Source organism: Corvus kubaryi, unplaced genomic scaffold (genome assembly GCF_017639235.1).
Source record: "Corvus kubaryi isolate FWS band 111438036 unplaced genomic scaffold, C.kubaryi_AGA036_p1.0 66, whole genome shotgun sequence".
In the NCBI taxonomy this organism is placed as follows: domain Eukaryota; kingdom Metazoa; phylum Chordata; class Aves; order Passeriformes; family Corvidae; genus Corvus; species Corvus kubaryi.
Genome location: NW_024582054.1, coordinates 2,490,104 through 2,517,910, shown reverse-complemented (window position 1 = coordinate 2,517,910; position 27,807 = coordinate 2,490,104). Strand labels below are relative to the sequence as shown.

The 27,807-nt window shown below is 37.2% G+C and overlaps 1 protein-coding gene across 9 annotated transcripts in view; it reads left to right on the top strand.

The window, feature by feature from the left end:
* Positions 1-4,947: 4,947 nt before the first annotated feature.
* PCNX1 (pecanex 1) overlaps positions 4,948-27,807 on the top strand; it is an 82,619-nt gene continuing 59,759 nt past the window's right edge. For 6 of the 9 annotated variants that reach the window (XM_042048127.1, XM_042048121.1, XM_042048126.1 and 3 more), the window contains exons 1-5: positions 4,949-5,186; positions 11,172-11,277; positions 13,903-13,948; positions 14,817-14,906; positions 16,536-18,236. In XM_042048127.1, coding sequence (XP_041904061.1) covers positions 4,993-5,186; positions 11,172-11,277; positions 13,903-13,948; positions 14,817-14,906; positions 16,536-18,236 — 2,137 coding nt within the window. In that variant the 5' untranslated portion in view covers positions 4,949-4,992. Of the gene's footprint in view, positions 5,187-6,917; positions 6,975-11,171; positions 11,278-13,902; positions 13,949-14,816; positions 14,907-16,535; positions 18,237-27,807 lie in introns of all 9 variants that reach the window. The other 3 variants (XM_042048124.1, XM_042048128.1, XM_042048123.1) reach the window with 3 other exon arrangements.

Here is a 27,807-nt window from a genome sequence, read left to right as displayed (position 1 = left end):
GATAATGAAGGAACTGGGGTCTAGAGTAAGAAATGCTGGTATAGGGAAGCTGCTTGAGTCTGTTCTTGGATTTGTGGCTTGGCAGTATGCATATAAAAATTTTGCTTTCTAGGCTAGTTAAATCTATCCTGTTTGTATTCAGTAACAGACTCAACTGTGCTTGTTGATGTGCTTGTCTGTTGTAAGAGCTGCTCCCTGCTTTTACTCTAAAGCAAAATTGGAACTGGGAGAAGAAAATGTGCTTTCTATATGGTGAAGCTGTCCAGTCACTTTGTAAAATCTAGTGGTAGAGTTGAAAAAAATACCCTGAATGCAGAGGCTAATGTTATGCATCAGTGTTGCAGGGGGGAGGGGAAAGAGGAGGCTGCCAAAGCACTTCCCCTAGTCGGAATGCTGTTTCAGCCCCACCACGTGCGCATGAGGGGGTGAAGTCTTGGCTCTGGCACTTGTGGAATTTTGCCAGTGACTGAAGAGGAGCCAGGGCTGTACCTTGCTTGGGGTGATGGGCTCATATGTACCTACAGAACTTGTCTGTCAAAGTCAAGCTCGTTTAGACAACAGTTCACTTAATTTCCTGACTTGTATACATAGTTATAGAAGTAGGTCATATAAATGTAGCTTCACGTGGAGGTTTATCCAGCTGAAGTTCCTGAAATATGTCCTGTTTCTTAAAATAAGATTTTAAATAATTGAAATTCAGTTTGTGATCGTAATGCCTGGTATGCCATATTGTTCTAAGACACTTCTAGTTTCTTGGCTACTCAAGTTTCGGTTGTATGGTTTGAGGTTTCAGTCAAAACCTACATGACTTGTAACTGAACTCTCTTCCAGATAACAGCAGTTCTTAAGGGCTCTGATTGTCCATAAACAAGAATTGGGGACAAAATTGTATCTGTTGTTTCCTGATCTTTCCTCTTTTCCAGTAAAACTGTTTCTATAAAATATTGGGCTCAAAATGCTTGTACTCTTAAGTCTTTTTACAAGATGGCTGTTACTTCTTAATGTTTAGTTGATATCACCTTTATGTATGGATTTGCAATCTGATTTGATTTTGAAAACTTCGCTATGACTGTTTTCAACGGGTAACAGCTATGCATATTTTTTTTTTTCTGAAAATAATCTGGAATTTTCATTGCATCTGTAGGGCCTAGCTAAAGATAGGTAATTTATTAGATTAGGTAGGATCCATATAGTGTTAGTTTCTTCATAAGGATGTTGTACAGCCTCTGATCAATGAAGTTTCCTCTGGTTCCAGGCACATATGTGCTGGAAACATTCAGTTTAGATGCAGTGACCTTTTGAGGTTAGGAATTATTTTAATGCTGTAACTAGTGGTGGGAGCTTTCTTTTTCTATTTTGACCATTAGAATCTAGAAGTGCTTAAACCTTTTTCTACCTGCTTTTTTAGAAGAGGTGTGTTGTGATAGAAGGTGAGCTGACTTAACCACCAGGAGGTTTCAGAAGAGGTAGTCTTCCTTAACTGTGCATTCCTGCATCTTAGCTTTGTCCATATGTATATCTTGGATTTGGTAAGTTGACTTGAAAGCTTTAAATTTGGAACGTAACTCTTGTGGCAAAGGTGGTAGAAAATCAGTGTCCTTCTCTCTGCCCCCCATATTTGAGTGTACTACTCTAGCTTCCCTTTAAAGAAATAGTTTCAGGTAGGAGTTTATCTAATAGTTGGGTTTGTTCAGTCATTAGATAACTGAAGTTTTCAACAGAACATAATTAAAAACAGTTTTTATATGGTTCTGGGTAGCTCTTTATATTGTACAAGAGCTTCAGTTGTGATGACTGCTGTGGAGTATGTTTTCTTTCGGTGCTAATGCAAGTGATTAGAAATGTGCAGTAAAAAGGGCTGTTCTCTGAAATGTTGTTGCAGCTGTAGACTTGTGGCCAGCTGGTATCTACTAACAAGTGCTAACCTGAGGGTTTTAGTATGCTGTGCTCAATAAAAACGCTTTAGTATTTGAAATTATTTTGATTGTATTGAGATGTAATATAGTGGGAAATTTGCATGACTTAGATTTGTATTCCAGTTTTGAAGGTGGTATCACACAGGATGCTGGTGAGAAATCTGTCTCTCCTCAAATGTGGTAAAATGCTAAGCATGGTTTAAAATGGTAATCTTGCTTTTAGCTTGCTTTGTTTTGTGCGGGAGAAGACCCCAAATGGATGTTGAGTGCTTCTAAGTTTGGCTAAGAAAAACAGAGAAGGTGCAAGTGATTTAGCTTAGACTGCAGTAAGTTTCCTCTTCAGGCTGTACCACAGACAAATTGCTGGTACCATGGGTGGCAGTGCTGTGCCCACAGCATGATACTTGATGTCAAGTATGTTCATATGGCAGACTAAGCTAGGTAAAATGCCATCTCCTTCCCAGAGTATGTGCCCTATTCTGAGATGAGCAGCTACTACAAATATGAAGAAGGAAAAGTAGTCAGTTAGCTTAGCTTATTTTTTTATTTTTCTGCAATTCTGTGAAAACAGAATGTGAGGAAAAATCTTGAATTCCTTGTTAGGTTTGCTGCAAGTTACATGAGGTGTTTTGCCTTTTTTCTTGCACTTTTTCTTAAAGCTTTCCTTTGAAAAGCTGGATGTGTAGATTTTGGAAGATAAACTGGATATACTGTGACCTTCCTGCTGACAGAGGAGAGGGGAGAAAGAGCTCTCTAGACAGGAAAGTATAGGCATGTCTTTTATGGAGCAATTCTAGCTTTTGTTACCTAGTGTTAGTCTGACTCTTCTGGTAATGGCTTCTGAATGCTAGGTGTTGTAAAGGAGAGGAAAGTTGAAGCTGTGTGAGATGGGGTAGCAGACTGCCTAGCAGGTACAAGCAACTCATGTGTTTTGTCAAAGTTAACGGGCTGGCCCTTGTCTGCAGGGAACCAACTCTGAAGTTTTTGGAAGTAGAAACACCTCATTTATTGAGGAAACCATTCTAGCATGGCTTCATGAGTTGTAGGGATGCTATGTGATTGTGGATCCTGTTTGCTTATTGATGCTGGTTTTAAGTAGCTTGGTTTCTTCTTTCTCCTCCTTAGCTGGTGCTTGGTGAGTGAATATCTGTTCATCATGATGTTGTCCAGCTCAGCATGTGAAATGAAACTTAGAAAACTTCAGCTTAGTTTGCCTGGCCTACTTCAAATGTTATATTCAGTGTTGACTTAACTTTTTTTGGAGGGAAAGGTACGTGTTGATGATGGTTGTCAGACTTGACTTGTTTTGGATGATACCATGCTGGGTTACAAAGAGTTGTCGTGGTGATCAAAGTTCCAGGGACATCTTGAAGAGTCAGAAGGGGAAAATGAGTAGAGAAAAAGAAAAGGAGGCTTCTCTATTCAGCACATATGATCAGGCTGAGTAATTTAAAATTGATTGGCTGACAACTATGGTTAGGTTATGCTACTTAAAATCCTTCTAAGATTCAGGGAAATAATTTCAGGTAGGAGGTTGCGTTACATTGCGTAATGTTGCGCTATGTTGTCAGCAAGTCAATTTTAAATGACTCAAAATGTTTCTATGTGCTGGTTAAAGGCATTACTGTCTTATATTTTGATCGTTTTGTGGTTTTGACTCTGCAAGATGTTCCTGGGACTTTATCAATGATGACTTTTCTCTTCCCATGGCCTCTCTAGGGAGGTATGGAAATGAGCTGGAATTGTCTTTCAGCCATGAGGTCTAAAAAGACGGTTCATTTGTTCTACTCATTTACTATTAATGTTCAAGCTGGATATCAGCTGTTTAATTCTGATTGTCATATGTCTGTATGTGTTTTTATATTTTGGAAGTATATCCCAAACTACACTGTGAGCAGGGTAACGGATAGTGGTGCAGTGAAATACTTCAGAACCTAAACTTTTGTTGCTTTTGTAAGAGAAATGGTCTATTTGTGGATGAATACTGAGACTTAATAGCTCATTTTGTTTAGTCGCTGCCTAGGGAAATGGCAAAATTTAAAAACATGAATAAAACATGTTTTAGAAGGATGAAAGTGTTGAAGTGAAATCTGGAGTTTAACCAGTACTTTGAACACTTCTCCTAAATAGCTGTTAGGCTGGACTTCATCGATACCTATTGCTGAAGTGATTGATCTGTAAAAGCCTTACTTACCTCTGCAAAAGTTGCATGACAACTCTTAACTCTGACTGGAATTTCAAATGTTGAATTCAGGACTGAGGGGTTTTTTTTATGTGGCTTCTGGTTGCCTTTCATACAGATGAAAATTTTTCTTCAAAACATGTGTTGGCTACCTTTCCATGGGCATACAATGATCTAGCACAAATCTTTGCTGCCTCTGGTCTTGCAGGTTATTGTGTTCTGGTATGCAGTGTGTGTGTCACACGTGTAAGCAGCCTCTTTATGTATGCAAGTAAGAAAGTTTGGCCTTTGTGACTGATCAGTATCTTGTCATGCAGCAGTAGCTGTTGGAAGCTGACAAGCAGAGTCAAAACACCAGTGTTTGGTATCTAAGCAGGTTTTTTCCCATCCAACCATGCTGTCAAACTTGCATCAGGTTTTTCCAAAACGGAGTTAGTGCTGTTCACTAGACCTGAAATAAGATCTCATCCCATGCTTGCTTGGTTTAATCTTGCCTTTTTTTTTTTTTTTTTTTTCCTCATAACAGTTAATCAAAAATATTGGGTGTCACACATGGCTAGTTCTAAGTTTCCTGGTCTAGGTCTTGCATTGCAAAAGCATGGAAGAAGAGAATAAGAGTTCAGCTTGGTTCTCAGGCTTCAGTGAGACAAATCTATTGCGCATGGTGCTGTGGTGATTTGGTATGTTTGGTAGTCCAGCTGTTTCTTTTTTCTGTGTTGCTAGACTTTTAATGTTTTTCACAGAAAGACCAACTGTAGGTGGTGTAACTTTCAGAATGATCGTATTTTCTCCATGAAACAAACTGTTAAAATCTAGATAGTGTTCTTACAGATATTTGACCTTGTATTCATTAACTTTTTCTTACTCTTTTTTTGGAAGGCTCTTCCTTCTTCCATGATGATAGTAGCTGTCTACTGCCCCGTGATTGCAGCTCTCTTTATCGTTTTGAAGATGGTGAATTACCGTTTGCACAGGGCACTGGATGAGGGAGAAATTGTGGAGAGGAATGCCAGTGAGCATATGGACAGAGGTGCAAAAACAGAACAAAGCAATGTTTCAGCCAAGAGGAAAGACAGCAATGGGCCCAGGTAAGTTGTCTGCTGATGTTTGCATACTGCTTCAAATGACTAACAGTCCTGTCTTCATCTGTGTAACTGGAGTGGTGATTGAGATTAAACACTGAGGAATACAGATACAGACCTGTAGTTCTGAAAGATGGTTTTAAGTCTGGTCTTGAAAAGCAGACTTATTCATGTATTAGGTTTGAAATGATGGTTTCACAATAATTTCCTAGTTCCTCTCCCAGAGGAGCTCAAGAACAATATTGAACATGCTGGAAGCACTGAAACAATAGCATGAAAAATGTGAGCTGATTAGGTCACTAAAATACTTAATGAACATAATTAGTACAAGTAATCTTATTTCAGTAGTAGATGTAGTATTAAAAATCTAGCTTCAAAGTCCTCATACTATATGCTAATCCTTTTATCATTAGGAGGAGTGTCTGATGTGGTTTCAATTTTAGTGTTGCAAAAACAGGAGTCAGATACAATGCTTGACTCCAGTCAGTCTTTCTTTAGGAGAACATTTTCCTGTGAATTTGGAAATTCTGGAATTGCTCTGCTCAGTAATGAAGTTAATGATTCTGAAGTACTGTCAATAGGAGGTGATTCCTTTCCAGAGAACTCTGCTGTAGCCAGCATAAAAAAACACCAGAGGTTTTCCTCCTCTGACCAGACTGTTTGGAGAAAGTAGAGCAAAAGATGACTCATCAGCAAGGCCAGCTTAACCAGTTTGATCAGACTGTGGATGTTTTACAAGCTCTATTATCAAAGCCTCTGCTTGCCTTTAGATAATTAGGGCCATCTTAAAAGTTAAACTGTATGAAGTAAATCAACCTTGAATTGTTAGCTTTTAAAGATGACCTTTCTTTTGTCTCTGAGTTTCCGGTACTAGTAGTCCTGAGTAGTTTTCAAAATGAGGTGATTTGTATGCTATCCTGACTCTTAAAAGGCTGTGTGTCTTACTAAGGAAATGTAGTTGAAAGAAGCCTCTTGAGTCTGTTTATTGGGATGCTTTTAAAGAAAGGAAGTGTTAAACTGCTGCTCGTTAAAATGCTAAGCCTAGAAGTGAAAGGACTTTCCTGTCTATATATGGGGTAGCTTCTCATGAGATGGGTCCTAGATTCTTCTCTGTCTTCTCTCAGCTCAGGTATTGTTGGCAAAAACGGTGTCTTAGATTCCTCTAAAGCTGATATACAGTAACTTCTTGTATCAATCTTTTATAAACCTGCCCCTTTTTCCATGATGTGTTTGGCAACTGAAGCTGCTTATTTTAATTGTGACTCCGTTTAGCTTACCCTATACCTTACTAAAACTGTACTGAGGTATTTTGGCATTCTGTTTCCCTAATTGTATCTTAATGCTTACTCTGCTTAATAAAATTCATGGAAATAAACTAGTGGTCTGTTCTTTCTCATGCAACCTTGGTAATGCATGTTTTAGGTGTGACCTTTAGATGTTTTGTCTCTGAGTGGTTTTTGGTGGGTTTTTTTTTGTTTGTTTATTTTTTTGGTTTTTTTGCCATGTAGCTTTTGCTTCCAAAACAGTGGCCCAAACTTGGCAAGGGAATTTCTACTAGTGTTGTGAATTACTTCTGGATGTTTCAGTTCTGTTTTGTCTAGGGAGCAGTTGACATGGGACAAGATACTACATTATAAGCATTGTGAGCTCAGAAGTAGAGGTTAGTTTGATGCTGTGTGTCCTGCTTGCCAACTAAAGTTTCATTAACTTTTATATGATCCTTGTTCCCACTTTCAGGTCTCTTAACTAGAACTGGGAACAAGGTCAATGCAGAAATTACGGAGTTACTTTTTGGTAAGTGGGATGTACAGTATATACTAATCTTTGCCTGGAAGCTTACAAGAACTCTGGGATAACATTCAAACCAGTAGATGGGATGTAGAATGAGTGTTTAATTTTGAGCTGTAACTTTATTAGTAAGTTAAATTGGAACACTAATAAAAACCCAAACCTGTGTGGGAAGAGAATGTGTAGGTAGGGTTTTCTTCTTTTTGAATTCTGCTCCTCTAATATAAGGTGGATATAGGGGAGATTTGAGCAGAGATGCTATCTGAAATATTTGCATAATCATAATATTAGTTTTGATAGCTCAGGCTACAGCATGTGATACTGAATACAGATGTATGTAGTATAGTTTGCAAAGCCATCCTAGAGTTTTTACCCTGCCCATTATATACTCATGGAGATCACTTTAGATACAAATCTTAGTATATTTGTAGGGTTAAGTAGAAGTAATGTTGAGGGTTCTGTTTAGCTTTTAAGAATTGTTTTTCCTTTTTTCTGAAGATGTTTATCCTCAAAGTGGTGCTTTCAGGTATCTTAAATTATGTGCTGTCACTTGTAGGCTTGCTTGAGCTGCTCATTTATCTTCAGTCAACACTGGTTTGTGGATGGGGGTTTTTAATGTTTCCGTGAAACTTCAGTATGTTTAAGCAAAGAACAACTTACTGTTCCTTTAGGGATGCCTTGTTTATTTTTTTGCTGTCCTCTTTCTAAAGCTGAAATTCTCTAGTTAATTTTTTCTCTTTTGAAAGAAGCTAGTCTTAATATAGAGATAGGAATGTGAGTTGCTGTTTTCATACTTCATGTAGTTGGTATAGTAATGTTTCTGTGAGGTTTCATGAGAGCAAGTAGAGCAGATATAGGCTGCTGGTCTCGTAGAAATATAGAAGAAGCAATGCAAGCACGATCTTTGTTGGGTATCAGTGGACCCACATAAATAATTTAAAACCCTTAAGTCAATCCTTCTTTTGGATGTATGAATATGGCTTCTTGTCAGTGACTGCTATGGTTCAAAGTATCGTAAAGCGTTCATCTGGTGACGTTGCTGTTTCTGATCTCCATCAGCATGGGGGAACTGTAATAATGATGCTACATAAATTTCAAATGTATTTCTATCAAGTAAAGCTAGTAGCTGGAGAATGTTGCATCTTTGAAATATTTACAGTCTACTTAAATATGAGCAAGAGAAATAAAATTTTAAAAAGGTGATCTCTAAAACTCTTGCCCTGCTTTTGCTTTTTATTCTCCTTGCAGTTTTCTGTGGCTGGCAGACCTGTTCTTGAGTTTGGAGTTGGTTTGTATTTTTGACTATAATTAGTGACTCAAGCTGGAAAGAAAATTTGTCTTAATACTTGAAGCTGTTGTGATCTAGCATTTGCTAGATGCAGTGGCTCTTCTGTATTATGAGAGCAGCCTCCTGACTTGTTACCCTGCTATTTTGATTGGAAATTAAGGACAGATGATGATTTTCAAAGGAAAATAATAAAACCTTTCCTCTGCTTTGTCCAGAAATCAAAATAACTTATTCCAGTTACCTCTTGAAGTTCTGGTCTGAATGTCAGATTTGAGTAGTCAATCAGCCTAAGTCAGATTTTAAACTTCTGAATTCATGTAGACTTATGGCCTCTTCAGACTTTTGGTTAGTCTCTGACATGCTAATGTAATATACCTGCTGGTAGTAATTTTAGTTAAAAGAGTTACTAATAATTAGAAAGAATAGTTTTAGTTTGCTTTATGTCATCTTTGAACGCCTCTTTCACAGCAATCTCCACTGCTGGATATAATGTTTTCAGTCTTCTTGATTTGTGTAGTAACTTCACTGCAGTTATTTTGTTTGCAAATTGAAAAGTGTTAACACTTGCTTTAGGGAATGAAGACAGCCAGCTGTAAGAAACAAATTGTGGATTTTCATATCAGAAAGGCCTGGCCACAGCACTAGCATCAAGTAGCTTCTAAAGAACTCTGAATGTTGCTAAAGTCCAGATACTTAAGCATACAGTGGTCAATCCTAGAAATCTGTATTTCCTGTTTGTTCCTGCAGACTTTGTTGGTGCTTGTTACTAGCTTTTGTTCATCTATTGGTTTGTGTGTGCTATCACAGAATACAGAAGCTGTGAGTATAGTGGCAGTGATGGATTGTGTTGTTATTCATGCTGATATCTGATGATTCAGTTTTAGACAAAATTGCCTCCTTCTTCTACCCTGGCTAACTACCCAGTTCTATGCATGAAAGCATATTTGCAATGACTTATTTTTCTACTTCATAGGATGTACTTTAATCACATGCAGTGTTTCTCAATGAATTATTCAAACAGGAAAGGAAACCCATCTTTTTGTGAAAGGCATTCTTTGTTATATCTTCAGTTTTCATTGTAATGTATGCTGAACTTAAACATTGTGAGATTTTTTCACTTTAGTCTTTAATTTCATGCTATGTCCTTCTGTATTCTTAAAATGCTTACAGAAGCAATATTTTGGCTGAAGCTGGGACTGTATCTTTTAAAATTCATTTTCCTTACCTGCTGTAGCATAATTGATAATACCAGGTCAGAGAGGGCTCTCCATTGCCAAGAGGGTGCCTGTCTGTTTGCTGAGCTGTAACAAAATGGTGGCTTTTCACTACTTTTATTTTTTTTAATTTGCTGGAGTTGGATCATAGTTGTTCTGTGATCTAATGGCTGGTTGTCTTTTAAGTTAACTTATTTTTACTGAAGCAGTATAGAATATATTCCTAACTTCAAAGTGTCCTTTTTTTGGTCACCTCTTTGATGTAGGAAGAATCATGTGCTGCTTATATTACCTAGAGTGATTCCCAAGGTTGTGCCCTTACACCTCTCCAAGATGAGAACATCTTGAAGTGTCATACTGCAGAATGAATCATGTGTCAGGTTCTTTAGTGTACAGACAGTTTGTTTACAATGCCCTCAATTGATGTCCATATATTACAAAAATTATTAGAATAACAGAAGATGCGGAGGTGGAAGAGACCCATCAGGATCATTGATTCCAACTCCTGGCCCTGTGCAGGCCACCCTATTCAGTGTTGGTCTTATTGCATGAGACTTTCCTATAAGACTAGTTGTCAATTAAGTAATCCCTGCAGTGCTTCTGTCCATTTCTGTCCCTTTCTTCAGGGGGATTTTGTCTTTAGTGTCTTTGGTCCAGCTGGAGGAGCGTTGTGCATGCGTACTTTGTTCAGCAAAACGCTGGACTTTGCTTGTTGGGAGGCAGTTGTTTATGCTTGGCAAGAAGCAGAGAGGGTCAGTGTCAAATTACTCTGCAGTTACTTCTGTTTAGAAGTCTTCTGGATCAAGGTGCTTGAAGACAGCTGTAATGGGATAAGAAGAAGAGTGCCTCAACTGCTTCCTCTTTGCAATTAACAATCAGTGCTAGGTTGGATCCTTGTGTTCTAGTCCTCAGCTTATTTCAGATCCTGTTCTCCTAATGGATGGATCCAACTTGCCCTTGTTTCATAAAATATCTGCCTTTGACAAGCTGAATTCTGTTGAATTTGATGGTGTTGCTCTAGGAAATAATTTCAAACCAATAGTTATTAATCCAGAAAGGGTGAAATCACTAGGATGTAATGGTATATATGTTGTACCTCAAAGTATTTCTTGGTAGGAACTGTAAAGTACCTGAAGGAAAGTTATTTTTGGGTAGGAAAATGTGGTTTGCATCCCTGGGAGAGATACCATGGCCCTATATGTCTCTGCCTGTCCAAAAACTTTTACATGTGGCTTTCTTCATTAGCCATCCTTGCTTTTGCTCCTAGATTCAGTCTAAGGAAAAAAACAGGAGTCCTTTCCATGCTCTGAGTTCTGTGTAGTACATTTTTCTATTGGTGAATTTCTGGGTGTTATAGTTGCACAGATGATCCAAAAGTTACATGTGTACATGTACAGACAGGGAAAATTTAATATGTCAGCATTTTGGAATGTCTTATAGCACCTAGGTCTTCACAGTTTGTGTTGGCTGGTGACAATGGACTTAAGGTGGCAGCTTCTGTGACAGTGTATAGCGTGCTCCAGCTCAGACTGAGCTTCATGTGTCAAACAGGCAGTGTTCATCCAAGATACTGGAATACATTTGAGCCCCTGATTTTTGAGAAGGGAAAACTTGTTTTGAATCTGCAGTCAACATAGACAGACTTTTGTTTAACTGGTGGGATAATGTGTTTTGTTTTTTTTTTTTTAATGTTTCTCTCAGTGACCCTGGTGGAGGGATTGAGATGTCAGAGTTCATACGAGAAGCAACTCCCCCTGTTGGCTGTAGTTCACGCAATTCTTATGCTGGGATAGATCCAAACAACCAGGTGAGAATTAAAGCTACTGCAGTTGTTGCTTTAGTATTGCTGGCTTTGCAATCTGTAGATAACCTCTTCCTATTATTTTACAGGGTTTTTTTTGTAATTTGTATTAGATTAAACAATTTATCTTTCTGTATGTAACTGCTTTATTAGTAAGGCATTGCATTCTCCCAGCAGCATAGCTCTCTCATCCCATCGTGTACTTAAATTAGTAATGGCTGGATTTTGTAAGGGAGCCTACTGTCCCATCAGAAAGTGTTCACTTTTGTTCAACTAGCTTTCTTCTGATTTAATAAATCAAAATGGCTCAGAGCATGGTGAGCTAAATACTAAGAACCCACTGTGGTGGGATTCCCTTGTCCCTCTGGGTATTGGTGAGCCATTAGATAGCTCAAGCTGTATCTTCATCCTTATGTTCTAACTTTTTCTTCCTCCCTTACTTTTGTTTGTTCTGCCATTTAAAGCTTAATTGGTAAATTTAAGTGCTGTATTTGAGGAGGTTTCTGTTGTCTTAGAAAGTATCCACTGCTGATTATCTCCTGCAATTGTAAATAGCTTTTTGAAAGTTATTATTCCTGGTAGTTCAAATTTTGCAGTCGAAACAGTTAGTTTGCTTAAGTATAAAGAAAGATAAACTGCTAGAAATGGAAAGACTAAAACTGCTTATTTTTTGGATGTCCTCTGCAAAATATTCACTTTCTTGATTGTTCAGCAGGGTTGGGAAGAAAGCAATAAATAGGGACTCCTACCAGATAGAAGTGCTGAAGAACATGGCTTTCTTACATTTTAATGTAACTGCTTTATGCTCTAGTTGCCTTGAATTTCACTGGGGAAGTTGCTCTGTTTCCATATTATGTCTACCAGGTTTGTGTTCAAATTCCATAGCATTGGATGTGCTGTTCCTTCTGTCTGGGTTGTGATGTTTAGCTAGTTGTGGCTACTTTTTTATCAACCCTTCATGAGGACAAGTAGATGGTCTGGCCAGGCTGTACAGTTATGTTGACAATGAGCAATGCAGCATCATAGTAAAGACACAGAACCTGTCTTTGAATGACATGGAAGTCCTTGGTGTGGTATTACAATATCATGTTCTTCTAATTAGCTCTCTGAGCAAGCAGTAGATAACAAAGTGCAGTGGTATGCTAATGTTGGTGTTTTATCTGAATCATGCTCAGTTATGCAGCATAGATACTCTTAAGAGATTTTCCTTCCTTTAAGAGAGAACACCAGCAAATGCCAAAGGAATAGGAAGCGATGGTCTATGTGGGAAGATGGAAACATGATGCCCAGACTAGTTCTTTCACTTGTCTTTGGGAAAAACCTGTTCCAAACATACTTACAACAGTTTTAATATTAAAGCATGTGAAGAAGTTCAAGCTACTGGGACAGAAAGTATCGTGTTTAGAATGTATTTGTCCTAATAAAATTAGTATCCACTGGTCCCCTGTGATTGAATGTGTAGCATCAAAAGGGAATGTGAACAGTAAGCATCTGATTTCTGTTCAGTTTTTTGTGTTAAATAGCTTTACTATGATGATGCATTTGTATTCAGTGACAGAATTCAGCAAAGCATATTACTGAAGGGAAAAAATGTTGAAACATGACAAAATGAGTAACTAAAAGTATGTGTGACAATGTAGTGAAGAAAATGTATTAAACCAACTCTTAGCTGCTTTTTCACATTACCCGTAACAGAGCCATTGTTCTTCTGTGGTATGGCTGAATAGAATCTGCACACATCTTCAGGTTACCACAATTGCTGTGCTTACAGAAAAGAATTAGTAGAATTATGCTCTTTTCCTCAAAGTAACTTGAACTAGGAATTTTTTGAAAACAGCATCCCAAATTTTTATGTATTTATGGGTTCAGATTTTGCCTTTGAGTGCTCTTTATCTTATTTCTGAGTAATTTAATTTTCTGACACATGCATTTTTGTATGCTATCTATAGTTAAAAGAGGTTGTATTGAAAATATTATTGAAGGAAAGACTAAGTTCTCTTTACCATCTCTGTAAAGTAATTTCCTGTGGATTATAAGATATATGTAGAAAGGTAGACTGCAAACCTAAATGGTGACATTTTTTTGTATGAAGAGGTACCGTGCCTGCTGGTTTGCCATTGAATGTGAAATTAACTGGAAAAATACGGTTTTTTTCACATGGGAGCAGTTTTTGGATTTAGCTTGGTGTTCACTGTGTTGAACAGATAAGTTTTATAGTAAGATTGTGTTTTCTTTAAGCATTTTAGACAACCAGGATCACTGCATTAAACGTTCAGCTTTACAATAGCAGTTATTAGTATAACACTGCACTTGTACTTTGTTGCCACATTAAGTAAGGAGAATTCCTAGGTTAGAAACTGTTTTTAAAATCAGCATAGTAAAGTTTCCAGAAACATTGGGTTTTGAATGGAATAGTGGTGTGATATAGTTGGATGCTTAATTACATGACTTGCCATCTCTGCTTGCAGTGGACACATAGTCAGAATTTTACAGCACTGTGCTGCTGGATGCTCTTGTGCCTTCAAAAACTTCTTCTAGGTGTATTGGCAATACATGTGTTGCAGTAATAGGGAATAAGAGTTGTTTATTTCCTGAAAGTGTACAGCTTTTTACATAAATCTCCGTTTTTAGGTTGGATCTGGGTTATCTCGTCTGGGAACAGCAGCAACCATCAAAGGTGAGATTTTTAGCTATTTAAATTATCTTGCAGAAGCACTTCACATCGCTGTTGTTTATTATGTTGTTTCCAAATACTGTCTACCATACTCATCTTGATTTTTTTTTTTTTCTTTTTTGAGCAAAATACAGCATTTACTAGTTGGAGGAGGTCTTCTTTGGACATGGAAATTATATGACCAAAACATGAGGAGAGGATATTCTGGGGCTCTTGTTCCTTTTCCCATGTAATGACAGGTTTTCCCTTTGCCTATAAAATGCAGAACCAAAGGGTTGGTTGGGGTAGACTTTTCTCTACTATTTTGAGTTCAGTGCAACCAGTTACCATTCTGGTATTGTATATCAATGACTTGATTATTCCTGGTTGCTTGGCATCTAGCTAAAGTGTTTTCCAGCCCTTGTGAACTCCTCTAAAATGAAAAGATAACAATTTTGCATATTATGAATAATTTCTTGTGAATTTATCCAGCCACTAATAAGGCAAAAAAAAAATTTGAATATGAATTTTTGTCACCTTGATATTTTTTTTTTTTTCCCCTTGCTTTTCTGACCATTACAAGCATTTTCTTAGTCTACCCCTCTTTTTTTTTTTTTTAATGGGCAACCATGCAAAAGTAAATGTTCCAATAGATACACTTCTAAGGGGGGAAAAAAAAATTGTTATTTCCGTTGAGGTCTGTGGAAGATAAAAGAAATAGAGTAGACAGTACTTGTATCTAAAAGAAATCTTGTGTTATTGTAATTATGTAATTATTGTTGCTTACCTATAAATGAAGAAATACAAGCAGCAGTCTTTCATGACAAGTGAGAATGTAGATGAATGTGTTAATACTTTGAGCACTAGTACTCTCATTTATTAAAATTCACAGGTGATACTGACACTGCCAAGACCTCTGATGATATCAGTTTGAGTCTTGGCCAGAGTTCTAGCCTATGTAAAGAAGGGAGTGAAGAACAAGGTAAAATTTCTTCTTCTCCATATTTAAACATGGTATTTTGTTACCAAAGACCTTTTGCTTAATATGCTAAATAAATTAATGCAGTTTGTTGATACCCTTTCTTAGAGTCTATCTTGAAGTTCCCTGTTTCCTTTCTTAATTACTCAAGCTTCTGAGAAGCATAATTTGAATGCTTTTAACTTTATTCTTTGACTGTGTGTTTCTTGTTCTGGCATCTTCCAGCAGGTAATAAATATTTACTGTAACCTTACTGCTGAAAGATAGCTAACTTAATTTCTTTAGACAGTATCTCAGACTACAGGTGGCCTGGGGTTGTAATTTGCTTTGCTTACAAGTACAGACAAATGGAAATGGCTTTTCTATAAAGTAAATAACCCCATACAGAGCTGTATGTTCTTAGAGCTATAGACTGCTTCCAAGGTGCAAGTTATTAGAGCTTGGTGATTTCTTTTTTTTCCCTAATATTTAAGGAAACTGTTTGCTTGTGTTCTGAAACAAAACTTGACAATTTTTCATTTCACTTCATTACCAGAAAAAGACTTGCTCTGACTAAAACAGCATAAAACCAAAGGGAAATCTTTTGTTTTCTGATTTTTCAAGTACCTGGTGATAAGGAGGAAGTTAACTCTGAGAATATCACCTTTCATTTTTCCAGTCTTATCACTAGTGGGTGATTAGGGCCATTAGATGGATGATTGTCATTAATGTGTGTTTCAGTGCAGAAAGTGTGTTTGAAATAGACCATCACAGGTGGCCATGCTATTGTAATAGGCCAGCAGGGTTCTGCTACTTTCAGCTGAGTAATGTAACTGTGAAGTCTCTTAAGTTGCATGTGTTCACATACACTCTACAGAAATTTAGCAACTGTAGAAACTGAACTTGGCCTCCAGATCTTCTATTTTTAGTGATTAGTACCAAAAGGGAAAGTAGTCTGACTTTTAGTACTGCCTGCAGGTGGACACTTCTACAGGAGACTGCTTGTGATGGGTAAGAGGAACGATTGTTCTAATCAAGAGCTAGCAGTGAATCGTCATGGTTTGCTTTAACAGCAGAAACTACTGTGGTTTTTTGGTTTTTTAGGGGTAGTGAAACTCAGTGACTTCATAGGGAGTTTCAGTATGGTACAAAAAGACCTGTGACACTGACTGCATCCTTGCTAACTGTGAGCTTACTTGGTATCTGGTAGGAAAGGTGACTTTTGTTGTGGTTTTGGTGACTTCAGAGTTAGTGGGGTTTACTCTGTTTTTATTAATAATCTTAGTTTGTTTACTCCGTGTAGGAACCAAAACAATAGGCAAGGTAGTCTTTTATAAGAAACTTTGGGCTACGTGAAAATATTAAGTCTGAGACACATAAGCAATAGAGGAGGTTGAGGACTTGTCAGAATTGCATTGTCTTATTAGCTGCTGGGGTAAGCTGGTATTGATGGTTTCTTTCATTATTAAAAAAAGCCTGTCATGTTTGCCCAGATGTTATAAAATATTTTTAAATGGTAATGTGATGCATTCACAGTACTTGCAATTGGATTTTTCAGTTAATTTACTTTGTCTGATATAAACAGTTTCAAAGCAAGTTGTATAACTTACATGAGTGTTTTTCATTAATATTTTTAAATATGTACTTCAACAGATTTGGCGACTGATCGGAAGCTTTTTCGTCTGGTGTCGAACGACTCGTTTGTCTCCATCCAACCTTCATTGTCCTCTGGACAGGATTTGCCAAGGGACAACAGTGACAAAGTGTGCCTCTCGAACAACCAGCTTGTGGACCAGTCTAAAAACAGTGCATGTGACACAGAAGTAGCTTCGCTTGTAACTCTGCATTCTCACTCCTATAGGAAGGATCATAGACCACGAGGTGTACCAAGGACTTCTAGCTCTGCTGTTGCTTTTCCAGATGCTTCACTAAATGACTTCCCCCTCTATCAGCAAAAACGAGGACTAGATCCTGTCAGTGAGTTAGAAGCTTCCAAGCCCCCTTCTGGATCCCGAGAGTCTTTGGGTGAGAACTCTTGCATTTCAGGAGTTTTTCAATTAGATGACATTCTGAAAAGTAGCAGCCCTCAACCATTGACTAAGAGTGGGAAGAGCAAATCCTTGAAAGCCGACAAAAGTATGGACAGTCTGAGAAGCCTGAGTACTAGAAGCAGTGGTTCAACAGAAAGCTACTGCAGTGGGACTGATCGTGACACCAACAGTACCATCAGTAGCTATAAAAGTGAACATACTAGCTCAACGCATATAGAGAGTATATTATCAGAGCACGAGGAGGAGTCTCCTAGAGAAGAGAAAAAGGATGGTAAGAAAAAAGACTGTGGTGTCGACTCAGAGGATGACAGTAGTTCTACTACTGACAAAAGGACTAGTAGCGAAAGGACTGCTGTGGAAGTGAGCCCTCTGGGTGGTGTTCAAGAGGTAAAGGGTTCTGATGCATCTGATGAGATGCTCAGCCAGAAAGGTCTTGGTGCCTCTGCTTCAGAAGAGGCCAATAAGAACCCACATGCCAATGAATTAACTACACAAGCTGACAGGCCGCTTGGGAAGGCTGCTGAACAGAGAGAGGAGCAGAGTGAGAAACTAGCTGTGTTAGTAGATTCAAGAGCTTCTAAAGAAACTAGTGGAAAACAAAAAGAAGGAGATGTTCGACCAAAATCTTCTAGTTTAATACATCGAACAGCCTCTACCCACAAGTCCAGCCGGAGAAGGACAGGAAAAAAGCGGGCTAGTAGTTTTGATTCAAGTCGGCACAGGGAATATGTTTCCTTCCGAGGTGTATCTGGTACTAAACCTCACAGTGCTGTGTTTTGTCATGATGAGGACTCCAGTGATCAAAGTGACTTGAGCAGGACATCAAGCATGCAGTCAGCTCACCAGTTCAGCAGTGATAGCTCTTCCAGCACCACCTCCCATTCATGCCAGTCTCCTGAGGGAAAATACAGTGCTTTAAAGACCAAATACGTTTCTAAAGAACGTGGGGGCACAGACTCTGAAAATGCTCACAAAACCCACGTAAGCTCTGAAGGAATTAGCAAAAAAAGATCTACACGACGGACTTCTAGCACAAACAGTGCCAAGAATCGTGCCAGAGTGTTAAGCCTGGACAGTGGTACTGTAGCTTGTTTAAATGACCCAAATAGTTTAATGGCACCAGGTAACATAAAACAGTTAACCACTTCAAAATCTGATTTGGAAGCCAAAGAAGGAGAGGTGCTAGATGAGCTATCTCTGTTGGGAAGGGCTTCACACTTAGAGTCAGTCACTCGTTCTAGGAATAGCTTACCAAGCCAGGCTACATTTCCTGAAGGGGAAGAGCAAGAGTCAGCAAGTGGAGGTAAGTAAATGACCTACCAGAAGAACCTTGTCATATTTTGTTAATGAGTCTGGTATCTATGACTTAAGTTAAAACTATACTTTAAGCATCCTCCTGTTTCTTCACTCTTTCCCAGTAAAATTGAAAAAGCATTTCCTTCATAATCTCTTGGAAGATCTACAGAAATGGATGTTGAATTCAAACAGCTTTTTCAAAATCTCTAAGTAGAGGTATTAGGGGTTTGTTACCAGCAGTCTTCGTTAATTAGAGCTGTATCTTAAAACTGTTATTTGTGGTCAAATCAAACCTGTTCCATTGTATTGGGTATTAGAAACTATTGCAGCCTCTCTGGCATGGCTTGAGGTGCTATCAAGAAATAAAGCCAATCCCAAACCCTTACCATGTTGCCTTTAATTGTGAATTCTTACAATGGTCTGGTTACTAAGCTGAATTCTCCTAGGGATTTTATTTTTGCTTAGCCTTGCCATTGCTGGCTAGACAGTGTTGTTTACTTCAGGTTTTTTTGTCTTCATTATGTGAACACAATAACCTTACAGTGCTGGAGAGGAATGTAGTTTCCTCTTACTTTCCTTAACTATTGTTTTGCTTGGTGTAATGTGAATAATGAGTTTACCTGTAGTAGCTGTTACTAATAGATTAGTAGTGGCATTTAAAACAAAGTTTGGAGCTCTTAATAGTTTTTTTGTTTATTGCTTGTTACAATGTTTGTTTCTTTTCTTGGTTATATTGACTGCCTTAATTGGAAGACTTTTTGTGTCAAGGTAGATAAATGTCCTTAAAATACATTTTCAGAACAGTATGAGGTTGTTAATTACCTCAGTCTGACTTCTGGACTTTTCAGAGGCCAGTACCTGCCAGATAATCTGGATCTTTACATCTAGGTGGACAAACTCTTCGTAAAATTGTACTTTAGATCAAGACAGGTATTTTTGACAAGCTATAGCGAATTTGACTGTTCCTATTATATAGACTGCCTAAACAAAATAATGATTTGTTTTAAAAAGAAAGGCTTCCAGCCCACAGTGAGGTAAGATGTACGACCAATAGTGGGGTTTTCTTTTGGTTTTTTTTGGGCATTTTTTATGGAGGTTTTTTTGTGGTGTGTCCCCCAGTATTAACATAAGCACTATAAAAATCAGTACAGTTAATTTCTGGGGAGGGAAAAAAGTGTGCCACACTGAAGTTCAGCTGTGTATTGATTATTGATCAAATTTGACTGGTTTACAATTTAGTTCAGACCTATTTTTATGCCTTCACTGTACCAATGTATGCAGATTTTTTTTTGCTTTCTCGATTATTCCTAGTAACAGATTCTGCAGTAGCTCTAATAAGAGTCAAGATTGCTCTTCTAGTACTAACTCTACAAGCTAAATACTTAATGCACATTCTTCCTAAGGCCTTGTTAAAGTGACAGCTGTTCATGTCTACTGAGAGTAATTTGACTAATGAAAGGTCTCCTTTATGTATTTGCCATTTTGACTCTATGCTTTCCTTAGCGCAAAATTTGATTTCTTCTTGTTTTGTGTTATTACTGCTTAAAGCTGTTAAGATTCTCTCTTTATGTGCAAAGGAGGATTAACATACCTTACCTTTCAGAACATGTCAGACTGTATATGTACTTACTACTTGTCGGTAATCTGGAAGAATTAATGTAAGACAGATGCTGTATATTGTGAAATATTTTGATTGCACTTTTGAAGAGTGACATAGTGAGGCAGACGAACCTTAACACATTTCAAAGCAATCTTAAAGATGCAAATCTATAGCAGCTTAAGCAGGAAAGGCTTGCTGTCATTTTTGCTGGCCTCATCAATTTTCAGTTTAAAATTTTACATGGTCACTTTGAAGTTGTTAGTATTTTTAATAAGTGGCAAGTACCCAAGTAGTACTTCTCTATGGGTTGTAGAATGTCTCTAAGAAACAATGTGGAATCAAGTTCTCCAGATCTGATGACATGATATAGTTAATAACACTTGCTGTATATTGTTTATTCCTACCAAGAGAAAAGGAAGTATTTCCTTTATGACTGTAAGAAATGAATGTTTTGAAAGCAGAACAAAACTATGACTTACTTTTCTTTAGCACTACTTAAATTTATGTAGTCTTGTCTAGCACCAAGGCAGTGATTTCTTTGCATTTATCTGTTCATGATCAATCAAATTCCTTCATACTGTCCTTCTTTACTGGTTTTTCTTGTGTGTGTTTTGTTGGGTTTTTTCCCCCTAAATTTATAGCTTATATTACAAGTTTTGTAACGTGTATCTTTAGTGGTGGCTTTCTTCTTTAGACTTACCCATGACTAATAGTAATGGGAGAAAATGTTTTAACTCTTTAGCATCTAATTGCTTTATAGCCAATATTTCTTACTACTTTTCTTCACCTTTTGGGAGGTTTTTTTAAAGACATACATGTGTAATATAAATACATGTTATATGTATGTAGGTATAGAATTTTTTGGAGAGAATTAAGAAATTATTGTTGCAGGTGAATTACAGAATAAACAGTTTGGATTTTCCTAAGATCAAGGGATATTGGTTGGATGTGATTTTTAGAAGTAGTCTGGTCCAACCTCCTGCTGAAAGGATTGTTTTATAATTTTATATAAATATTTTTAAATGTCTGTGATTGGTTATGATAACTTTCTGAAACAAATAATTAACAGGTGCACACTGGATAACTAAAAGACTGATATTAATACCACCTCCTCTTTTCTAGTCAGCAACTTTCAGTTCCTGTTTTTCAAATATGACTTAAATCAGTAATTATAACTTCATTTTATCCTTCAGTCTTTGGGGACTAAACTAAGAAGTACATTCTTGTTTGTGTAACTGCTAAAATGTGTTTTGTAATGGATATGGCCTTTACTAATCTTCCACTAAGCAGGATGCTATACAAACTTGTACATATTTCACTTCTGCAGATACAACTTAGTAGTTTCATTTCTTCATTATTATGCCAGGAAGTGGTGAATGACTCACTTGCTGTAAGATAGTATGTGCATTCGAATAGGATTTGCAATTCATCGAAATACAGAGAAACAGCATCTGAACATTCTGAAGTTAAGTGTATGTGGTGGATGTGTAACAAAAAATGGAAGATGTCTTACAGTAGTTATCCTTGTTTAACTATTCAGACTCCAAAAGTAGCTAGTGAATTGATGAGTCATGGGTTAGTTGAAGTTGTTCAGATGTCTAGTGATATTTTGGAAATACCCCCTTTGCACTGTCCTGTGCCTCATTTGTGTCAGATGTGTGCTGTTTCTGGATTGCTGTTTGTAACTGTTTAAAGAGTCGCCATAATGCTGTATATAAGACAGTGATGTTTTGTGCAACTTGAGCTGGCCTGAAAAGTCAAATCTTCTCTCCAGTTCTATATTAACTGTAAAAGATGTGCCCTTTAAGTTGCTACTCTGTTTTACAGCTTGCTGTAATTTAAGGTTTATTTACTTTGAGTTCTTGAGATACAAATAAAACTGCATGTAGTGTGATGCATTTTTCCTTCTGTACATTGCATAGCAATATTGAAGTAACAGCTGATACTGTTTTCTGTGTTTTGAGGTTTGCAGTACATCTCTACAGGCAGGCAAAATAGGGCTTTGTGAGTTTGGATTAGTCTTGTGTTTCATGTGACACATGGAAACCTGTTCATCTCTTCAGTCTGTGTGTATTTGTACATACAGGCTTAGCATGTCTGCCTGCAATTACTAAAATTCAGTTCTCTGTTATTCAGCCAATGGTCATGTCAGCTGCTAGCAATATATTACTTTTTCCTACTATGCTGATGCTGCATATGGTCTATGTCATGACTCAATTGCCTGTGTTGTAGAGCTGTTCCACGCTTCTGATGGCTTTAGTTTTTGCTATGTTTTCCTGCAGATAGAATTAATATAATTACAGAAGATGGGGCTTCTGATCTTGTTTTCTGTGCATCTACCAGTTCATGCTCAAATGACTAAACCAAACAGTTTTGCATGAGAAATTGGAGTTTAGAAATGGTAGAAACTGAAAAATGTGTAAAGTTCGTGTGATCAGGTTGCATGTGTGTTGGCTATCTCTATTAATGTATCCAGCAGTAACTGGACCCAGGTAAGCAGATCAGCTGTAGAAAGGGCTCTCTTCTGGATGAGATTCTTTATTGGAAGCAAAAGATTGTATTCCATTACTTGAATTTTTTAGATATTAACTAGCAGAGTTGTAATACACATGACATTTGGTTCAAGCATGACAGAATTTTTATTATTAGCCCTTTCCAATATCTGACTTGGAAAGCATTATACTGTACTGCCACAGCTTTTTTGTGTGAAGGTTGAGTTTTGCAGAGTTCCTTCTGATGTTGGATGGATATCTCGTCATCTCAGTAGAGGTCGGATAGCTACCTTTAGACACTTAAAGATGTAGACAGTGTTGGGAATGATATGAGGCTACTGTGGAATTTCTGCAGTTTTGGAACTTACCAATGAAATAACACTTGGAATGAGTCATGCATCTATTAATTGTTAACCACTTCTAGTAAAGCAAAATTTTAGTTAATTTTGTGGGGACTTGATCCTGTTCTGTCCCTTTTTTGGTATTTATGGGTAATACAGAGGCTTTCATTAGATGACTTTTGCTTGATTTGGGAATAGTGGTTCCATTTTGTTGACATGTGTTGCTCATGTATTTGCTAAGTATTCATCTCAAACAGGAGTTGAATAGGAATTTTTGATACTAGATAAAAATGAAGCTGCATCTTCATGCTACTTTGTAGATGTACCTGGGTTTATTGGTATGCATATAAGCAAGAAAGTTCTGAAAGCTCTGAGCTGTGATGGAATTGCTCACATTGCTGCAAAATGTAGCTGTGAGATGAAACTTGGGAATGTATTGAAGTTGGCCACTAATTAACATTTGGTTTTTTAGTTAAGGCCATGTAATGCAGTCATGATGTTGTGTGTATGCTACACTAACATAGTATGCCACATATGCTGGAAATGCTGTGTTCTGAAGATTTACAGCAACTTTTCCTTAAGGTGAATAAACCTAAATACAAAGTCAGAACTAACTTTAATAAAGATTAATGTCAATTACAAACGTCTGTCTACTACATGAACATAATACTAGGTATCGATACCCAAATCCCAGGGTATAGGGTCTGTATTGGGCAGGGGATCAGATGAGGTTTAACTTTAGTTCTTCTGACCTGAAGTCCATCAGCATTATATTCAAGAGGTCTATGTGAGTAGCCTAATGTTTTTAAAAGTGGAATAATTCAAGTGGAAAGTACAATGAAGTAGAATAACTAAGACTCCTAGTTTTATCTTTGGCCTTAGTATAAAAATTTTACTGTCAAGCTGGTCTGTAAAAATACTTGGTTCAGAATTCAAACCAGATGGTTTTATTGTCCTGCTTGTTCCCTCCTTGATGGTGTTTTGCTTTTCAGATTGTTGTAGTGACTGTTTTGTCATAATTGTAAATATTTCTCCAGGCTAGTTTCAGACTTTTTTTTTTAATAAATGCAACCACAACACTGAAGTCTTGGGCTTTACTTTCTTTCCTAAATTGTGTGTTGTTTTCTTCTGCACTATTTTCTAGCAAAAGTTTGTAACTTGGAGATCTGTTCTTCATTGTTTTTCCTTTGCTGTCCACATCTCTGTTCTTCAGAAGTAGTCATTAGTTATATTTTTCATTAAATATCCACAGTAAGTTATAATACTCTGAGCCAATATTTTGATTTTTTTTTTTTATCAGAGAAGTATAAGTAATCACTGCAACTGTAGGTTTTATTAAGGTGTGTAATAACATGGTGATAAACAGCTGCATACTGAAGATATGGACTGAACAGACTGCTTTTTTCTGCTTGGGTATCTTTCAAGTATGGTTTTTAATACAGTGTCAGGGCATGTGAAAATAAACTATAAATGCCTCAACAGTGAGGAGAATGATAGTGCTAGTCCGTAAGTGCATGTGAAGTACTTCTCTCAGGTTTTGAACACAAATGAGATACAGATGCTCAATACAGAAGAACAATATTTCAGCTGTTTGGTTTGGCAAAGTATGTTCTGTGTTAGAAGACAGATTTCATTGCTTATGTGAGTGCATGAGCTAAAAACTATTCATTCCAGCTCTTGCTGAGAATTTGTAGGCTTAGTAATTAGCGACTGAAAATAGTTAGGTCACAATTTCCCATTTGGTAGGCTGAGAAATGGCATGTCCAAGCATCACTCAGGTTGTGTGTGCACCTTTAACCATGCTTAACCTGACTAATGTTCAAAACCATCTAGGCTTTAAGTGATGGGGAGAGGGGTGTAGTGTTTTTTGGTTGGTTGTTTCTTTTTTTTTTTCCTTCTTTCCTGAGAAGAGTAGGAGACTTTCTGCTGTGGTAGGTTTTTTCTTGCTTTCTAGTTAAACTGATGTTTGCAATTTTTATCCTAAGAACTTTATGGTTTTCCACATGGATACTTCACCTTTGTATTACTTTCATACCATATCTTTCCAGGAATCTTCTTATGGAGAATTTGTCTGTATTTCAGAAATTGTGTAAGGCACTGGGTTTAGCATTTTTTGGTAGCAAAATGAAATGGTCTTGTCAATGCAATAAAATTTTGGCAGTTCTGCTTTTGCATGTTGTGCTTCTTAAGCTTCTGTGTTCTAAGTTTTGGTTAAAAGCAGTGGTAACTAGCTGCAGGGAGATGTTGCAAAGGTTTTGGTTTGATTTTGTATAAATGTTCCTGTTCAAAAGAAAATATTTGTACTTTGTTTCTTAAAGCTAGGTGTCTTACGCAACAGTTGTGTAGTTGTAGTGTAAAACTGAGTGTCTTCAGTTCTGTTTAAAACCTAGAGAAGCTACACAGGTGAATGTAAAAAGGTTTCATGTAGGGTATCAGTTCAAGTGTCTGATGACAAAATGATATCCATGTGACTTTTTAAGTGTGTAACTGCTAATTGGCTCTTTTCCAATCAGAAGTGTTAAAAAGATTAATTTTAATGCAACCATCCGTGCAAACATATTCATTAACAGATACAAGTGTCATTATTTCTTCTTTGAAATTAAATGTATTATATTTGGGAATAGGTGTGTGAGGGGTTAAGTTTGCCACAAGGTTGTCACTAGGTTTCCACCTCTTACATTATTGATCTCTGGGGTGTAGGTTTGTATTTGTGATTTGTGCACCTTGAACTTCAAACATGACTTTTCAGTTCTTCAGAATAGATAATGTTGGGGACTCATATTCATATGACAACATGCAGAGGAAGTGCTTAAATTTCTTGACATTAAGTGTAGTGATTCAACACAAGTGTAGAATAAAAAAACCCCGTAGAGCGTCTTTTAACAAACATTCTGTAAGCTAAAAAGCTTGTCTTCCTCTACTGATTTAACTAAAGTAAGCAGGAACTTTAAGAGCATTACCTGTGTTACCTCTTCCTGTTACATCTAGATTTTGTACATGATTGTAGATGTTGGATCTTACATTTCTGGAGACTAGGATAAGTTATTTTAAGTAGCAGTATTGGAGAAGTGTGTGTGACACATCATAAATATTAAAGAAAGCTTATTTATATTAAAAGATGAAAAAACTGCTCTCAGATCATCGTAGAGGGTAAGTTAGGAACTTTGTCTTAACTTCCTGCTGGTGAACTCACAAGCAGTTGCACTGCTCCTCCTCATTAAGGGCAAGTAGAAACACAAATACTACGAATTAACATAAATAGCTCTCCATACTGGTATAAATGTATTTTAAATTGTGTGTCTTTTATGAAATATTAAAAAAAAACCCACCAAAAAGCCTCCCCAAAACTGAGCAAATGAAAAAGACCAATACAACAAAGAAAACAAAACCACAACCCCTTTGGTTTTCCTGTACAACCAAAAGCAAACTTTGCTCAGTTTGGCTTTCCACACTTCGTGCTAATCCTCTTTGCTCAGCTAGCTTTTTTTTTTTTTTAACTTCCTTAGTCATGTTTTCAACATGCAGTTTCTTGCAATGTTGGATAATGTTAGCAGACTTGAAGCTTGTTGGTCTGAAAAGCCGTGCAGTCTTTTCAAAAACTTGTTGAGTCGTGTAGTGACCCTGGATGTCACCACCTACATTCAGGAAGAGTGTGTATAAAAGATGTGCATTGAACAAAAGTTTGAAGATGATAAATCAAAAATCCCATGGTAAAACAGGTAGAAAGCTACACCAAAATCTACTTTGATTTTAAAAGTTAAAATGAGATAATAAAAGGTTAGAAAATCCCAAAGCTGTTTGCCTGTACAGCTTTGAATTTAATCCCCAAGTACATAGGAGTTTTTTTCATTTTATTTTATCTTCAAGCACATTTGTATCTCTAGTTTCCTCGCAGGACATTGCCTCTGTTAGTTCTGAGATAGACTTGCTTTAGTGATAAATTGGAGCTATATAGGAAGGACCTATCGTGTTTCCGTAGTCTCTGCTTCAGTTATTGCAGAAGATGATGTTTATTAAAGAAAAACAGATGTCAGTGTTAAGTATGCTACCTTAAAGAATTGCACTTGAACACTGCTTTTGCTAAGTAGTTGCAAATGGTAATTAAGATGCAATGCTGATGTTTACCATGTTTTAATGGTAATTCAGATACTTACACTGCAGTTATGACTAGTCACTGTTCTTTATTTCATGTTGCTTAACTATGGTCTGATTATCAGAATTGCTTTTACATCTGAACTCAGTGGTAGCTGTGTTGTAAATAAGAATTTTTATATGCTGATGTGTATCCTAGAAAAAATGAGCTTTACAAATTGTCACCCAAAATTAATGGGCAGTTTTGACCTCGTGTCAGGATTCAGTCTGTCTTGTTTAGTGTGGCTCACTTGCTTTGTACTTCAAGTATGAGAGCTACGAAGAAATGCTTTAAGAAATTAGGCAGTGTATTAAAATAAAACTGTATATTAAACCACAGGAGAAATCTATTGAATTCTTGCTGAAATACCCTGAAAAGGTAGTATAATCTATTCATGATTAGAATTGTGAAAACACTTGTGGAGAGGAATGAGGAGAGAATGAGCAATCCCTCATTTTCCTGGAAGTACAGGAAAGGACTGAATTAAGGATGCCCTTAACTTCTCTAGTTTTGGTAATGAAATGCTTGTAACTTGAATGTTGGTGTTGAAGTGTATCTCTTCATGTAGCTTCTTTTGTTTTAAAGCAAACTATAGATTATAGCCTCAGAGAATTCATTTGGTAACCTGTGGTTCATGGGAATTAAACTCTTGCTTCAGTCTTTATTGCTTGAGCTATGGCAATACTACACAACAGTAGTAGGTTGTTATAGGTTGTTGTTTCCTGTAGACCAGCATTAGAATCTTTGCTGGTAAGTGTTGAAAGCTTAATGACAGCAGTGTTGTAACTTGAAATGTGCTGAGGTGCGTATGGGTTACTCTGCCTGTAGAATTTCTGCCATTGCTCTCTGTGTTTTGGGGGTTTTTTTGGGGTGGGGGAGAGGGGGTGTTTGTTTTTTTTGTTTGACAGAATTCTTGGTTTTCTCACTCTAGTACAGCCTTCTTGGCTACCAGGTTGTGACTTCCCTGTCAAGGTAGTGATTCTCCTCTTGCACTGACTTCATGTCAATTTTTT